Source organism: Schistocerca gregaria, chromosome 2 (genome assembly GCF_023897955.1).
Source record: "Schistocerca gregaria isolate iqSchGreg1 chromosome 2, iqSchGreg1.2, whole genome shotgun sequence".
In the NCBI taxonomy this organism is placed as follows: Eukaryota; Metazoa; Arthropoda; class Insecta; order Orthoptera; family Acrididae; genus Schistocerca; species Schistocerca gregaria.
In genome coordinates, this window is record NC_064921.1 from 275,325,048 (window position 1) to 275,344,442 (window position 19,395).

At 36.1% G+C, this 19,395-nt stretch overlaps 1 protein-coding gene across 2 annotated transcripts in view; it reads left to right on the plus strand.

The window, feature by feature from the left end:
• Positions 1 to 16,120, plus strand: part of LOC126336865 (potassium voltage-gated channel protein Shaw-like) — a 1,557,807-nt gene extending 1,541,687 nt beyond the window's left edge. The window contains exon 6 of one of the 2 annotated variants that reach the window (XM_050000963.1): positions 15,003 to 16,120. In XM_050000963.1, the coding sequence (XP_049856920.1) occupies positions 15,003 to 15,148 (146 nt within the window). In that variant the 3' untranslated portion in view covers positions 15,149 to 16,120. The remainder of the gene's footprint in view (positions 1 to 15,002) is intronic. The other variant, XM_050000964.1, reaches the window with a different exon arrangement.
• The last annotated feature ends 3,275 nt before the right edge of the window (positions 16,121 to 19,395 follow it).

Below are 19,395 nucleotides of genomic sequence, written 5' to 3' on the forward strand. Positions count from 1 at the left end.
AGCTTCCTATACTCCTTTTTTTCCCTTTTCTTAAAGCCACTCACTTTGTGATGATCATCATACCTTGTCTGGTTCTTCTTCCAGCTATTATTACAGTTCCCATGATCTTCTCTTGTTCACAATTAAAATTTATGTAACCTACCTTTTACCACAGTTCTAACACCTGCGTTGTGCATACTTCTTCCTCTCCCTCTATCAAAAGACCACTGTGGCTTAATTGACTCACTAGAGTTAAATTATATGAAATCTCATCAAAGACACTGAATCAGCAGCTGTTATTCTAAACCCTCAATAACTATTGTTGTATGAAGCCTAATATTGCTCCCAGTAACTTCAAAGGTTCAAGCATCATGAGCCAAACACCAAATCCCTCTGAGAGTTCAAGCAGAAACTTATCACTTTCAGCATCAAATAAACACTGTACATCTGAGTTACTATGATTTGGAGCATTTGCATATCATATAAATCTTTGGACATTCTACATACATCTTAATTTTATGCTCACAAAACAACTAGGTCATCTTCCCTACAGGAAAAATTCCCCTCTCTCCAACTGTGTAATGAACTTAGAATTGACATTGCACTTCTAGTTTTAATAAACAATATTAATAACAAATATTTAGTGACACTTGATTTTGATAAAATCATAGATATTCATATTTATTTTAACCTAGGCCTTAGTGAAGTAGTTCATGCTTCTGTCTGTAATATTCTGTTAATTATGTAGCTTCTCAACACTAATCAAATGTGGTAAATAATGATGTCCTCCTGCCACCTAAGCAAACGTATGAAGAGTGTAAGTGAATATAAATTGCCTGACAAAAAAATTGGGGCACCCAGAAGATACAGTCAAATGTCTATGTAACTTTGTATACATACATACCATTGGCAGGTATGTAAATGTTTACAGTTACAATTCTTTTTGACATGTAGAACAGTCAGCAGAGAGCATTACTGTTTTTCATTAATAAACAACAAAAAATCTGGTACAGAATAATGACAATATCATGAAAAGGATAGACTGCTGTGAGCTGCATTTGTGTGAATGTGTGTATGTGTTGTCTATTTCAGAAGAAGGCCTTCTGGCTGAAATCTTATGTGTTTAATAGTCTCTTAGTTGTGCCTGTCTGTGGCTCTTGGCTCAACAACTCCACTATGTGCTGTCCTTTTCATAATATTATTATTATTATTATTATTGTTCATATTTAGTGTTGTTACCAGGCCTGACATGGTGCATAAAGTGTGTGCACACTGATAAATGTTGAATGATGAACGTGAAATATACAGAGTTGCCACATATTCACATGAGACAGTGTTATAAACACATGAGATAATATGAAAGGGCCAAATTATGGGACTACATGTGGTCAGCTGGTTTAATCATGAAATATCCATATTTGGATGTGACAGTGGCCCAATTTTGGACTGCTTTGGGAAGTGAGGACAGGCATACTTGTTATCAAGGTTCCAGTTAACCACATCTTATCACCACAAGGGAGGACTACCATACTATATGAGGTATCTGTGCTAGCAGAATAGAAATGGAGAAAACACAAGTCTGAAAACAGTTTATTGAACTCACCAAAACTAAGCAATAACACAATCTCCAAAAGAACAACCAACTTGATCCCAATGCAGATCAACACAAATACAAAATAACAAATAATAATAATAATAGAAAAGCCCCAAATCTTCATGGGGAGTGAACACAATAAATAATTCTACAATGTCAAGACGTTTGTTGACTATACCGAGTCCATCTACAATAGATCAGGCAGCTAGAAGAGGCATCTGGCCATGGCTGCTGGGGCGGCAGCTCTGTATCCTTCCAAGAGGCGTGTCAAACTGTCTTTTGCCAGCAGTGCGCTGCCTTATAAAGACCGTTGGTCAATGCATCTGCTGTAACTACTTGTGATCACATGCCTGGCATATCAAAGTAGTCCCTGGTCTACCTGCGACCTCTGGTAGAGCTGTTCTGTAGGCTCTGAGAATGGGTAGCAGTCCCTGGAGACATATTCTTAATGTATAAGTGGGAACATCAAAACAACATTTGCTATTTATTATCATTTGTGCTCCATAATTTATGAGTGTTAGCCAAAATCATGACTGTAATCACCTGTGGTTTTTTTATCTTGCTGATTGCAACTGGTTCTGTCACCATCCTTTATGAGAACATATTCTTATTTTCTTATGGCTTGGTAAGTAATAAAAACCTTCCATTAATCTCACTTTAGAGAAAACCTATGTTCACTTGTTTGTAAGTTCCCCAATCATACTGTAATCATTGGTGGAGATTTTAATAATCCAACAACTAATTGTGAAAATTATAGTTTTGTTAGGGGTGAGTGCAATTAGATGCTCTGTGAAACTTTACTAAATGCCTTCTCTGAAAACTACCTAGAACACATGTTTAGGAACACCACTCATGATGGAAATATATTGGATGTAATGGGAACAAACAAACCTGACCTCTCTGGGGATGTCCACTTTGAAACTGGTGTCAGTACCCATGATGTGGTTGTGGCAAAAATGATTACCAACTGAAACAAGCAGAAAGATATGCCATATTTTCAGTAAACTGTATAAACAATCAGCAGTGCCATATCTCAGTGATGAATCTGAAACTTTTAGCACAGGGCAGATGCATGTAGAGGAACCCTGGCTCAAGTTTAAAGGAATATTGACTATGCACTGGATAGATATGCATGCAGTAGAACAGTTCACAATGAGAGGGAACCTCTGTAGTATACAGTCATTGTAAAGAAACAGAGATTACTGCATAATAGGTGTAAAACAAAGTGTGAGACTAAAGATGGAGAGATGTTGAATAAAATGCATTTGGCTGTCAAGAGAGCAATGTGTCATGCCTTCAATGACTACCATACCAGAATATTGTCAAGTGATCTTTCACAGAACCCAAAGAAATCCTGGTCATGTTTAAAGGCTGTTAGTGGCACCAAAGTTAGTGTCCATTCCCTAATGAATGAGACAGGAACTGAATTTGATGATGGCAAAGTGAAAGCTGAACTGCTTAACTCCATTTTCAAATGTTCCAATACAAGGGAAAAACCCAGGAGAACAGTTCCAATTTAATCCTCGTATCACTGAAAAGATGAATGAAATAAGTATTATTATCAGTGGTGTTGAGAAACGGTTGAAATCATTAAAACTGAACAAGCGTCAGGGCCTAATGGAATCCCTGTCAGATTCTATGCTGAATTTGTGGCTCAGTTAGCCCACCTTCTAATTATAACCTATCATATATCCCTCAAACTAAAAAACCATGACCAGTTCTTGAGGAAAATTCATATGTCACACCTGTCTACAAGAAAGGTAATAGAAATGATTCACAAAATTACTGTCCAATATCCTTGACATCGATTTGTTATGGAATCTTAGAACATATTCTGAACTCAAACATAACGAGGTATCTTGAACAGGATGACCTCCTCAATGGCAACCTGCACGGATTGAAAAAACATCAATCATGTGAAACCCAACTTCCACTTTTCTCACGTGACATAGTGCAAGCTTTGGATCAAGGTAGTCAAGTAGATGCTGTATGCCTTGATTGGCATTTGACTAAATACCACACCTATGCTTATTGTCAAAAGTACAATCAAATGGGGTATCAAGTGAAATTTATGACTGGGTTGAGGGCTTTTTTGTAGGGAGGACACAACACCTTATCTTCATGGAGAGGCATCAACAGATGTAGTAGTAACTTCAGTTGTGCTCCAGAGAAATGTGTTGGAATGCTTGCTGTTCATGTTGTATATTAATGACCTATCAGGCATTTTTCAGGTGATACAGTTATCTATAATGAAGTACTATATGAAAGAAGTGTAAATCTTCAGTCAGATCTTGGTAAGACTTCGAAGTGGTACAGAGATTGCCTACATGTTTTAAATTTTCAGAAATGTAAAATTTTGGACTTCACAAAATAAAAAAATCATAAATCCTATAACTAAAATGTCAAAGAGTCACTCTTAGAATTGGCCAACTCATACAAATACCTATGTGTACCATCTTGTAGGAATATGAAATGGAATGGCCACATAGGACATAGATTCAGCTGTGGGTAAAGCAATCAATCTGCAAAGGAGAATGTTTACGAATCTCTCATGCAACTGGTTCTAGAATATTGCTCACATGTGTGGGACACATACCATATAGGACTAACAGAGGATATTCAACTTACACAAACAAGGGTAGCATGAACGATCACAAGTTTTTTTTAATCCATGGAGGAGCGTTACAGTGATAGAAAAGGAATTCATCTGGAAGACTCTTGAAGATAGATGTAAAGTATCCCAAGAAATTCTATTAATAAAGTTTCAAGAAGCAACTTTAAATGATTACTCTAGAAATGTTGTAGTACTACAACCTTCTGCCCCCCTCCCTCATTTTGCTCACATAGGGATCATGTAGATAACATTTGAATAATTTCTGCATGCACAGAAGCACTTCGACAATCATTCTTCCTGTGCTCAGTGGAATGGAACAGAATGAAACCCTAAGAACTGGTACAATGGGATGTACCCTCTACCATGCACCTCATTATGGTTTTACAGAGTATAGATGTAGATGTAGAATGACCCACAAGCACAGAAACTGTGAAATTACTTGTTGCATCCATGTAGTTAACAGAAGCCCATTCTTATTGGCATCAAATGAAGCGCTTATTTCAATACTGGTACAAGTCCATTTTAGTTCATATTGAGATACAGAGTCCTAAAGTTAAGTGAGCGCTGTAAAATCTGCAGTTGAGATACCAGAAATATTCAAGCATATGGCTTGCTAGAGATGAGCCTTTCTTTCTGTTTGTTTGGCTCATTAATTTCAGAAGAATTATAGACAGAAAAGTGGAGGTAGTGGACTTGTACCACTAATGAAATAAGCCCTTCAAATATTCTTTGTTGCCCCCATCCCCTTTTTTTACTTAATTTTTGTTTTAATAGTCAGCTTTCAATTACCTCTTAATTTTCAGTCAAACGATCATTGATATACACCCTAAGCAATCAAAGCTACATGGTATCTTCGCTTACCTTCCATTATTATTTAGCATCCCATACAGTGATATGATTTTTCTGTCAAGAATGCCTAAGGTTTCATTTTTCTGTTAACTAGTAACAGAAGTATCACATTGACTCTGTTTCCTCAAAATTTTGTATTATTTCCAGTCATTTTCATAATTATATTTATCACTGTTGTCGTACATCAATACTGATTTGAAGAATGTTTCATCAGGACAGATACAGGATTTGCTTCTGGCTTAGGAGGAAATGAAAGTATTTTGTACCTGTCATGCAGCACTTTATGAGACACTAAAATACCAATGTAAAGTTATTTTGTGAAAAATCAGGTATACACTGATTGTAGATCTTCTACTTGAAATAACTGCATTGAAACACTTACAGTTATCTCCAGTGTTAAGCCACCACTAATGCCTGATCTCTATCATAACACTGTGAGTGACAAAAAGAGATGAGAATTAAGTATTGATCTTCCATGTGCCTCATCTGCAATTAAATATTAGCAGTCTGCATTTGTAAAAGAGTAATATGGGCATGAAATTATGTAGCTGAGGGTATGTAGTAATAATTTATAATATTCAACAGTAGATGTGAAACAAGTTAACATTATTGAACAGTTCCTTTAAAAAATGTAGTTCAAGACCATAGTCAATGTGTGGCAGCAAAAAGTAATCACTTTATCTCAGAGTGAAGATACAGTCAAAGAAAAGGGTGTGAACTTGAACTTTATAGAACATGTTTCATTTACAGAGTGATTTTTTCCACTATCTACAAACTCTATGAATTGATTGATGAAAGGGTACAGAACAAAAAAGTTCTAATGAACTTATGTCCACAACGTATGGTGTCCTTTCTCTAGACCATTTATTCAATCAGACATTTTTACAGAGGCTGTGACTTAATATGCACTGTACCAAGGAGCCACAATTACATTATGTGTTCAAAACAGTTTCCATGTGCCTCAACACACATGTGTACATGCCTTAGCACGTTCTGTCTCACATGTTCTCATTGGCCGGGCTGCATCCAAACAGTGCCAAAGGCACCATGCATATGCTTCTCTATGTCTCCACATGTGGAATGAGCTCTGCGTGCACAATACTTCTGAGAAAGCCCCATGATCAGAAATGACATGGGTTGAGATCTGGTGAATGACCAGGCCATGCAACTGGAGCCCCTTGTCTGATCCATTGACCAGGGAAGATACGATTGAGATGTGTCTGCATGGTAATGGTGGACTGGGCTGGAGCACCATCATGTAGCAGTCACATAACCTTTCAAAACATCAATGGCACTTCCTCCAGCAGTGGAGGCAAAGTCACCCACAAGAAATGCTGATAGTTCTGGCCTGTTAGGTGACATGGAAGGAAGACTGGCCACAAAATATGGTCACCAATTATCCTAGCTCACACATTCCAGCTGCACTGATGCTGATAATTCACTGTCATCATACCATGGAGGTTGTGCATACTATCCTACAGATGACTGTTATGAAAGCTGAAGATACCACTCCACATAAAGGTGGCCTCATCTGTGAATAGGGTGCATAACACAGATCTCGGAGAATCATGGTCATCTGTTGAAGAAAGATGTGACAAAACTGCTCTTGATGTGGAAAGGCTGTCATTAGTAAGCCCTGCACATGCTTAAAGTGGTAAAGGTATTAATAATTATCATGGAGAATGTTTCAAATAGCTGTCTGACCTACCCTATAGGGGCAGGCCAACTTTGTGGTGTTGACATACCAGTTGCCATCCACAGTGCTAATCACATCTTACTCCAAATCCAGTGTCAGAATATTTAGGGTACGTCCATGACTTCCTGCTTACTGAAACAACCCTGTCTCAGACAAATGACATTGAATGCTGTGGTTTTTGTCAGCTGGGTTAGGTCTCCTGATACAACCTTGCTTCCCGCTGTCCATTGCCATTTGCCTTTCTGTAGGTAAACTCCATGTTGACAAGAAGCTCTCAATTCAAATACAGAACCACTGTGTACAATGCTGTATCACATCCACTACAAGGTGAATCATCAAAAGAAGTCAACCAGACACAACATTACCAATTACAACTGCAGAAGATGGTGCTAGGGCATGACATATGAGGAACAGTACCACCCTCTAGGAGGAAACCCTAGACACTGAACTGTGGCTGCATGATACAGCATGTATTAGAACACAGTATCTCTAACAAAGTATGATTGAATAAATGGTCTCTAGCATGGAAACTGTACATTTCTGGACATAAGTTCATAAGACCTATTCCTGTATGCTCTCATCAATCAATCCCTAGAGTTTGCACATGGTGGAAAAAATTACCCTGCATAATGAATGTGTGCAAAAACAAAATACTAATGTTGGACACTTCGCATGGTTGATTACCCTCAAAACACATAAAGTAATAGAAAATCTAAACTTAAAACCATCCTGGTTATAAGGGACAATAGATCATTAATTCATTCACACATCATAAATTCCATCATGACAGAGAACCTTGCAATCTATGGAACAAGTCAAGTTATATCATAATAGGTAGAAGCAGCCACTGTACGCTACTTCTGTAAAGTATGCTGACAACAAATAATGGCTAGTTCTGATCTACCCAGATTGCTAATGAACATAATTACTTTTTATACAGGATGATTTGAAAGGTTGTGCACAAACTGAAGGCTTTGGTACTGGAGTCAAAATACAGTATTTTAGGAATATAAATGTGTGGTCTTAGAAGTAATCCTGAGCCAAAAGAAGCTTTGAACGGTCAGGAACAACAATGACAGTCAATGGACATGCACCGTAATTTCAACAAGGACGATGCACAATTTACTCAACAGTGCTGCGCATTACAGGATATGTTCAAACTGGCAATTACCATATTCAATAAAAGCATAACATGAGACTACATAGGCTTTCCCAGTGTCATACACCTTGAAAGTAAAGTTGATTTTAGGATCCAGCAGAAAACCTGAAGAGTTTTTCAAAAGCATAACATCTTTGTAGAAAATCTGCCATATTCTATCATGTACAAAAGGCATTTCATGAATCTTGTTAAATTCTGCAGCCATCTTGGCAAGAAATGTTTCTTTGTCAGGGACTGGTGTCACATGCATGAGTCTTTTAATATGCTCCCATAAAAAAAATAATCAAAAGGTGACAGATCAGGGGAGTGAGGTGGCCTTGCCATTACACCTCCCCTTAGGCTCCAGTGACTGAGACTTTTGGTGCTGAGTACATCAGGTACTTGCACAGGAAGGTGTGTAGATGTTCTGTATCACTGCCACTAACTGTATGTACACAGAAATAGTACACTATCTTTGCAGAACCTATGGCACATCTGCAAATTCTTTTTATGCCTGGTATTCCAAAGCTTTTGCTGGTTCAAGATTATTTCTCAAGTTCATATTCCAAAGTTCTATCTCAACTCCTCCATCAGCTCCTTCAATTTTTATGCAATCTTTGGAAACCAATTTGTATAGGTCTATTGTGAAATAGGTCTATTCTAAATAGGATAATGGAATATAGTCGTATTAAATCGGATGATGCTGAGGGAATTAGATTATGAAATGAGACACCTAAAGTAGTAAAGGAGTTTTGCTATTTGGGGAGCAAAATAACTGATGATGGTTGAAGTAGAAAGGATATAAAAGGTAGACTGGCAATGGCAAGGAAAGTGTTTCTCAAGAAGAGAAATTTGTTAACATCGAGTATAGATTTAAGTGTCAGGAAGTCGTTTATGAAAGTATATGTATGGAGTGTAGCCATGTATGGAAGTGAAACATGGACAATAAATAGTTGGAACAAGAAGAGAATAAAAGCTTTCGAAATGTGGTGCTACAGAAGAATGCTGAAGATTAGATCGGTAGATCACATAACTAATGAGGAGGTATTGAACAGAATTGGGGAGAAGAGGAGCTTGTGGCACAACTTGACTAGAAGAAGGGATCGATTGGTAGGACATGTCCTGAGGCATCAAGGGATCACAAATTTAGCATTGGAGGGCAGCATGGAGGGTAAAAATCGTAGAGGGAGACCAAGAGATGAATACACTAAGCAGATTCAGAAGGATGTAGGTTGCAATAGGTACTGGGAGATGAAGGAGCTTGCACAGGATAGATTAGCATGGAGAGCTGCATCAAACCAGTCTCAGGACTGAAGACCACAACAACGACAACATATTGTGAAATAAGTGAAATAATACACAAGAGTAGGAATATTGCATTCCAGATCAGATATTAATGTGGCATAACAAATTACATAGAATAGATTTCATTCAGAGGGATAAAAGAAGATGAAGAGCAGAAACTGGAGAAATAATAAAAATGAATTGAGTGAGATGCTTATTGTATCTTTAAAACCAATAGTTTAATTGGAACTAATTTGGCACTGACATGAAATTTTGATTAAAAAGTGGTTGGTAAGAAGAGTTTCTGAAATGCATCATAAGTATAGTGAAAATTTGACTTGACATGATGACTCTCATCTTATAGTAATGATAAAACACTAAGTTTAATGTGGTAGATTATCAGTGTGGTGCATAAAATCTTTTAGAATTGTAGCAGCACTGGAGATTAATCTGTATGTATACTTAGAGAAGAACCAACATATTTGTTAGTACAATAATTCTCACTCATATTCATTCATTGACTCATCATGTTCCACAACACCCACTTGCCACTTGCCTGGAGCTTGTACTAGGATTCATCTTGATATCTCACAGAAGCTGTCCTCCAAATCTAGTAGAAATTCAGTCTGGCACCTCACTGCACATTCGTCTGTCTGAGAGGGTCAACAATGACACAAATGCCCAAAGAGAGCTTGAAATGTTGTGTGATGTGGTTGGTGTCTGTGAGGGTAATTGTTTTGATTTAGCTGTGCTGCCTCTCAGTTATTTCCATCTGGTAGGCTGTACATAAACACCATCTTGGCTTGTTCTCAACATGAATACCAGACCATTCTGCTGTTTACAGTGTGCTGTATCAGCCACACACAACAAACACATGGCATGTGGACAGAGAAACTGCCATTCTTCAGTGCCATGGCAATGATGCATTTTTGGACACATGTTCACAGGACATGTTTTTCTCCATTTCAAGTCAGGAATCAATCTGTGTAGTTTGTGCATTTTATTAATGTTCACCCAAATCTGTGTACCTCAGGAGAAAAACAACTACTTTGAAGAAGAACATTGTTCCTCATATTATAAAATTCAGCTGCTATTTTTATCTAATATTTAAAAACTAACATTTATACCATTTTACACAGACCACTATTGACTGTCTGTATAAGTAAACATCCTTTTAATACAAAGTCCCTGAGAAAGAAATAATTCTCATCAGGATATGAGGATGGCTGCAGCATCTAATGATCTTCATGTGATGCTTGTGCCAGATTTTACATAAAGATACAATACTATATTGTAGTGCCTGTGTTATTCCAAATTATGATGCAATGTTCCTTTGGCCATGCATGCATATCTGAAGGAACTGTTGCCGTGGTGACTGCAGCCATCATGAAATACATGAATGTATTTGCAGTTGTGAATATGGACAACCATCATCTGTATAATGGATTGGCAACAACGAAAATTTGTGCCAGACCAAGACTCAAACCCATATTTCCTGCTTATGGTTAGTGGTCTCCTTGTCATTCAGCTGTCTGAGTATGACTACCAGCCAGTACCAAACTTCTATATGACATCAAGCTGTACTTGTACATTCATTACATGTATTCTATAAGGGAGACATTTAACTTCAAAGTCACTCATCTGGTGTAAGTGGAAAAATACAAAATTGCACCTATGTTATCCATAAACATGAAGTCTGAGTCTGGTGATGAGTCAGGCTCAAATAACCTAACAGTAAGATGAAACCAGTGTTAAGTGGTAAATCTCAGCGCAAGTCCTGGTCCAGCACAAATTGTTAGTGTCATCATTCCAACTGATGGTAGTCCATATTTGTAACTGTGAATACATTTTGTGTATTTTTATGAAAATGTTATGCTTTTACTAAATATGATGACTGCTGTTTTGAACACCTGAAGAATTTACACCCTTGGATACGAATATTTTGATAAATTATAGAAAGAATGGCCAATGAGATTTTCTTTTGCCTTGTTTTTTGAATATATGGGGACTTTTGATTTCCAGAGTGCTGTATACTGGTCATCAGTAAAAGCCATTTTGCACCACAATATAAAACTCCATTCCAAACCCTAAACAGGGATGTGTAGTCCATACATTATTACTTCTAGTATTTTAGTTCTAAATTGCACAATTCATCCTACCTTCAGTCAGTATTAATCAAAAACATTACTGGGGAAAATATTAATGGGTATGTAGTGTATTAATCCCTAAACATCCAGACACATGCACCTCCACAACAGCATGAGGGATACAGATGCTATTTGTTTATGAGTGGTTTTCCACACTGGCAGGAGTGAATAGGAGGAGGAGGGAGGGATGGGGAGAAGGAAGGGAAAGGAGGAAGTTGGAGGATGAAGTGGGAAGAGGAAGGGGGAGTGGGGATCATAGTCACAATCCTGCCACATAAAAGCGTCAATAAAGCATGGGAAAGAGCCATTATTATTATTATTATTATTATTATTATTATTATTATTATTATTAAAGGACAAACTGTTGACAGGTGTGTTGCAGCTGAAAATGAGCAAGATATACAGAGGAAGGTGAAAATACAGAGATAATGAGCAAGACAATTGAGGGGGGAAAGGTTGCTAAGATAACCTAGAAAAATGAGGACTTAAAATGTGACATTGACAAAATATGGTAAAAAGGAAGGTAGAGTTATAGAGGAAAGGTAAGTCCAAGGTTTGGACACAGGGGGAGTGGTGCCAAAATTGGAGGCAGAAAAAAGTTAAGGGTGGGAGAGAGAGAGAGACTTTAGATGCTTAGGTTCAGCAGAGTGCAAGAACAGAGGATATGCAGTAAATAAAATTCTCACTTACTCAAATAACATGTGTACTAAAGCAGCTATGAAGTCATTGGTGTTAAGGTCTGTAGCATGTTCAGCAAATGGATGTTTCTGTTTCTGATCAACCACAGCATGGTGGTGGCCAAGTAGGCATCTGTTTTGTTAACATTCCCACATTGAACACTCCCCAGTAAGTGTAGCACCATTTGTATATTTATTATTTATTCAAGCTACCTGCATCGACTCCACAATTGGGAGGGAAATGATGACCCAAAAATTGCTGAATGTCATGACACAAGGACAATGAAGCAAGAACATGTGATGTACAACAGTACAAGTTTAACTTTTATTGCTGTACATCAAATGTTGCCCTCATGTCAATTTGCCATCATATTTTAATCTTGTAACAGTTTATAATTGTTCTTGGCAGTTATGGTCTTTTGTGATAACTTATGTAAAAGCAGATATGACATGATATATCTGTGATAATTTTCCTGCTGTTTCCTGTCAGTTCAGAACCAAAACTTGTAGCAAAATAAAAAGTAACATTATTACAGATAGCACAGTATTATGTTCTTTTTTTTTTAATTTGTGCATGCTGTTGATAATTGCCTAAGTAAGTCAGTTATTTCCACATTTCTTGACTCCTGTTAATGACATCCTGATGTTCTAAGGAATTTAAACACATACATGTCTGACGAGTATTCAGTAAGTAATGCAATACATTTTTTTCTGAAAGCAAGTTTGCTTTATTAAATATTCTAATGCATCATATTATTCTCCAATCTTTTGGCTACAAAAACCTATTCTTCAACATAATCTCCATTCAATGCAATGGCCTTATGCCACATTACTGTGAGGGTCTTTATACCTGCATGGTAACACTTTACTGGTTGACATCAGAGCCAGTGACAAGCTGCAACAATAACCTGCCCTCATCATTGATGTACTGCTTCCTGTAGAGTACATCCTTCATTGAGGCATACAGATGGAAGTTGGAAGGTGGTAGATCTGGGCTGTAAGATAGATGAGAAAAAACAGTCCAATTAAGTTTTGTCAGCTCCTCTCAAGAAACAGTATTGTATGAGGTCTTATGTTATCTTGGATTTGCAGTTTTGTGGTGACAAACACAGTGAAGCCATTTCTTCAATATCCTGAAGGTAATAAAATACACTTCAGAGTTCATCATTGCACTACAATAGATTGCATCAAACTGAATAACCTCTTCAGAATCCCAAAAGACCATTACTACAATTTTACCAACTGAGGGTGTGGCTCCGAACTTTTTTTCTGAAGGAGAGGTTGTTTGTACCACTCCATAGACTGCCATTTTGTTTCCAATTTGAATCCTGTACAAATGGTTCTTCATTATTCTTTATAGTCTTCTGTTAGGTAGTAATGATCTCAAGCCGGCACACACCTTTGCATGCCCCAACTGGTGGAAGAGTGTGTCAGCACTACCAATAGAATCATCCAGTGGAGCAGTGAGGTGTTTTATTGTGATCTGTGGATCACCTCGAATGAGTGTGTCTGCACATTCCAACATTGCAGGAGTCACATCTGTGTGCGGCTGACTGGCATAACAAAAATGGGGTAGGTTAGCATGAACTTGTGATAATGGCAGACTCCTCACTCAATGACTGACTATGTTTTTGTTCACTGCCAGGTAGCTGTCAACACTCTGCAATCACTTATGAATATCTGCAACGCTCTGGTTTACCAGACAGCTCTCTGTTTGGAATGTAAATCCATTACAGATGCCATTTTGAAGGCTACATGTAGTGCTGCCACCTAGCAGAACTTCATAAAACTATTGGGCTAAGGCAGGAACATTCCATGTTGCCCCATAGCAAATTCTGCATTTTTTCAACTGAAACTGACTGAGAAAAAGAATGTTGCATTACTTATTGAATACAACACATGTGCGCACGCACACACACACACACACACACACACACACACACACACACACACACACACACACACACACACACACACACACACATTATTTTAAAAAATCTAAGGAGTAGTTCTTGATAGTACCTATTCAAATAATTTCTGTGGAGTAACTGTTGTACAAAATGATTTTTTTCATTTCGTTTAGAAAGTGGTTCTCATTGTTTATCAGCAACTTTAATTCTCTAGGAAGACGTTTGGCTGCATATTGTGCCTCTTTGTGTGGCGCAGTCAGCTAAATCATGGATTTCAGAGAGTATTTTATTTCTAGTGTTGTATTTCTGAACACAAGTGTTGTTTTAAAATTATGCACTATGGCCCACATCATATCAATGACCATTTGTTGTCAAATTCTTTACTATATGCCTAGCTGTATAAACAGCAATTTTCAAAATGCTGTGTACAACAAATAATTCTTTTTGAATATTTCTGTGCAGCAAATACCTTGTGTGAGTATTATACAGATTTCTCAACAATGCAAGCAGATCAATAATATTGCTTTCTAATTCCATATCTTCTTAACATAAGTACCCACACAAAGATATTCAGCATGGTATGTAAAGTACAATTATTCATAAAGTTATACTGTCATTAACAGAACTACTACATACATTACAATGATCTGTAGAAACAGTACTTGTGCTTTGATTAAGAAAAATTCTGTACATGAAAAGATGGTTTTTGCATAATGTAGTACTGGCATAAGGTTCTGTCCTCTTACGATACAAAGTGCCTGATAATGTGTACAAAAATTTGTAACATAACTGATATTTCAAATGGAATTTGTAAGAATAGCATAGCAGTGCCATGAAGTGGAATAACTTGTGTGTGTGTACCATTTAAATTTATTGTCAATAGCTTATGATTAAGAATAGTTTACAATTAAGAATAATGATTTAATGAATCTTCTGAATACAACTGCATTTCAACATACAAGTTATCTTCATGTTACCTTCAATCAGCTACCACTACTTTGATGGTTTTTTTCCTCAACATTACAGAAATTTCTACCTTTTTTTATTTTGATCTGTAAAAACTGAGCAATTTTTCAGGTTTAAAAAATAATATATGTTTATTATTGAATTTCAGCAACAGCTGCCGCAGGTGTTGCACTCACTATGAGTTTCAATCCAAATGGAGTAGGCAGAGTCACTGTCAACAAGATACTTTCAACGAATTCTGAATCCACTCCTACTGCCAGTTCACAGGTTGTTAAGCCAGGACAGTATCAATAAAAGTGATCTGACAGCTTCCTTTAAAAGTCAAATTAACACAATGCATTAGGAGTGAAATAAGTTGATAATTAATACAAGGAAAGTAAGCAAGAGAAAATGAGAAGTTATAGTCACAACTGAATATTTTTAATGTTCTTTTTTTGTAAAACCAGAGTGTGCTCCTGTATATTTGTACCATAATGCTTGTCAGGAACTGTGGATTTGATAAAAAATGTAAAAGCTTCTTTATATTAGTATTTGCTGTGTTAAAAGAGTACATAATAAACATATGTACATACACTATAAAAATCAACAAAGTTCCAGTGTCCAAATATGTGTTAGCATTTTCATAAAACAGTTAATATTTCTGAAAAGTTGTTGGAATGTGTACCAAACAGCAGAAATGTAAATTGACTAGATATTAATGCTTTTGTGTAAAAAGAACAAAAAAAGAAGAGTTAAACATGTTTCTGCCAATTCATACATGTCTAAAATGAACACAATGTGTTAGAAAATAATCAGAAATATTTATAGATCAACAAGAGTAGCCCTCAATTTACCATGACTCCATGGAAACTAGTTGTGAAGATTTCTCCATCTTCTGTGTGTTTTCCACAAAATCTGCATGCTCATCATTTCTGCCAGACACAAAATGACAAGGATTACTTTTGTAAATGGGTTCTTCTTATTCATGTATCTAAAACAATGTTTTATGCAAATCCATGCTTACATTCAACTGTACTGTTCATAAAAAGAGCCTATTGATGTGGACTGGAAAATGTTTTGAGTGAAAGCTGATAATAATATCCAGTACTTGTCTTTTTAGAGATAAAATTTATTGTTGAAGCTATTTTAATTTAGACTCACTTTTAGTTGATTTATAGTTTAAGTAAATTTTACACCCCTTCAAAGATTGTTGTCCTCTTAGATGTTGGAATTCAGTTCACAAATCATTCCAGAATGTTTGTCAGTAAGAAAATTCAAATAAATCTCTTGTATCATTAGTGACTAATTCATAGAAGTTTTGATTAATTCCTTCACATACACACACACACACACACACACACACACACACACACACACACACACACACACAAACAAACAAACATGTGTGCACATGCACACAAGTAGATTACAGATTAATGATTTTCAGAATATTATGCAAAACACTACATAAATATGAAAATAGCACATGAAGATGACTGATTGTATTATCTTCAGTATGATGTTGATGTTCTATTGAACTGCATTTGATAATGACTCTACCATATAATAGGTTCATAATTCACAAATAACAATAAATTACACATGATGGCAATGTTTCACACAGAAATTAGGATGAAACTGGAGATATCTCAGTTAATTTATTATTTAAAAAGCTAATGTATAGTATCAAATGAGTCAAAATAAAATAGAACATAAAAATGAGAATAGAACCAGTGATGTGCCATTACAGAATCAAAATAATTGCTGTGTGCTAAAATTTAAGCAAGGATTAGGAAATCTGGGATTAAATGAGCTACTAAAAATCAGAATTAGCATCCAAGATAGAGGCTCAGTACTCTGATGACATATTTTTATGTTTTTTCTAACTTGTTTGAGGTGGCCCACCATGATTTAGTCTTCTGAGACATTCTTTTTATCTCAGAGTTGCATATATACAAAATGTCCACACCTCTTTGTTCTATATATTTTAACAGCTGTCTTATTCTCCCATTTTTGCCTTATGTAGCTCCTTTTAGTTGCATGGAAGTTGTTCTCTAATGTCTTAAAGCATTCACAACCGTCCTATTTGTACTTCCTGTTATTGTTTTCCATGTATTATTTTCCTTGTCAATTCTCCAGGACTCTTCCTCAGCTCTTATCAGTCCACTTAATTTTCAGCTTCCTCCTTTAACAGCACATCACAAATATTTCTGTTATTTTCTTTCCATTTCTCTCACAATTCATGATTCATGTCCATAAAATATTGTACTTAAGAGGTTCATTCTTAGAAATTTCTTTCTAACATTATGGGCTTACATAAATAGACTTCTTTCAGTGAGGATGCTCTATCTTTGGCAGTCTGCTTCTTACATCCTCCTCACTTCATCCAAGTTATCTCACTTCCAAGCTAGCTGCATACCTTCCTTCATGCAGTACATTATTCTACATCTTAAATTTTCTCACCTTTTGATATCTTAACTGATCTGCCACATATACCTATTCCTGTTTCTATTATATCCTACATTTTCTTAACTCTGAAGTGGGCACACCATTTTTTGTAACACCAGCAGGTGTGTGGCACACTTTGTACATGTATAAAGAATAGCTGTGTCTGTGTCACCAAAGTAAATATGTATGAGCAAAATCATAGTTTTTAACTTCATTTAATTAAACAATAATGAAATAAACTTATATTACATGAGCTAAATCACTGGTTAATTAATGTTAAAATGAACTGCCATTACATCCCTCTGATGCTGTACAAGTTTTACCCCACAGTAAGAAAGCATTAAACAGTGCATTTGCATCAAATCAAAGCCAAGCAGTTATCTGACCATTTCTCTCACAATTCATGATTCATGACCATAAAATATTGTACTCCAGAGGTTCATTCTTAGAAATTTTTTCTAACATTATGGGCTGACATAAATGTTGCATACACAACTGCCTCATTGTGGGCTGTTTATTTTATATTATTTCTGCTCGCTTGGATGTATGACAGCACAACTTAGCATGTGTTAGCTGAAGCAATAATGAAGGAATAGTAAGGACTCTCAGTTGTAAAGCAACAATAGAATGGAACAACATAATGTAATTTGTGACTGGCACACTTTACACACAGGTGTGCCTGCCCATGGGTAAAGGCAAGTAGGGAAACAGTAACAGTTTCTGATGTTCGTATTTCCATAAAATGAAATGATTTTGAGCTGAACAACAACAAAAATACACAGCACAAAACACATCAACAATATGTTAGCTGACATTCTCCCTATTTTGCTTGTCCGATGGACAATATCCATAATGCACAGGGTATATTTTTTGAAAAGTTTATTTAAAGTACTTCTTAATCACTGTTCATCTAGCTACTACTCACGAGTATTTAGAATATATTGCTTTGTTTTTGTTATGCTTCATACAAAGAAAATTAAATTTTTACTGTATCACCCATTACCACTTTCACAGATTTTTTTGCAGATATTAAAAGCAAATAAAATCATCCCCATGATATAGTCTGTATTATGCATGTCTGGTGTAGAACTGTCAAATATAAATACAGTGCTGTGGCTGGATATGAATTCATTTGAGAGATTTATTGAAATAAATTGCGGAAATAACATATTTTGATTTAAACTGACACAAAGGACCAGCTTCACGAACTAGCATTTTCTATTTAGCGTTCACCACATAGTTTGTATTTCTTTGTTTGTTATAATTAACATGTTTTACAGTACGTATTTATAAAGCTTTAGAGGAAAAAAGTGAATTATCTACTTTTAACATATTTTTGTTTGCAGCATGTAATTTACAACCATTTAAACTGTCGAATAATTTCTAATGATGAAGATTCACATTCCAGTCTAATATACAAGGGCAATACACAATATGCATCTATTGATAACACATGTGATGTGCTACTTCAGCTACTAAAATTCCGTGTGACTTGATATCCAAAATAATGTTCTCCATTAATTTCTTCTATTTTAGTATGACCAAACTCATTATCTGTACAGAAAAAGCAACAGCACCAGTTGCATTTTTATTTTTAATTTAAGTACCACAACTGGTTTTGGACCTCAAGTTGTTCAGTGTACTCTCAGGATGTCTGACATGCTACTGGATAATGCTCTTGCGCACAAAACTGGTCATGGAGTTCAAATTAAAAATAAAAGTGGACTTGGTGCTATATTTTTTGCAAACCAATACTACAGTTGTGGAACCTGCATTGCCATGCTCCATACACTGGGCAAGAAATGAACAATGATCTGTTGAGACTGAAATCACATCCATGACATTTTTTACAATGATACTTTTTTTATCTAGTTAGGTACACTTACCAATATCTACAATTAAAAAGTATTGATTTCTTACACATTTTTACTGTTCTGCATGTCATCCATCACATATGTACAATCTATTTATGCACTCCCGTGAGTAAAATCATAGTGATTTATTATCAGTTAGCTCATAACTCAATCATAGGTCTTCCTTCATTCCCTTTGGAGAAATGTTTTATTTCTATTTGCAATAACTTCATGTGCACTCACAAAAATAAGAATTCATAT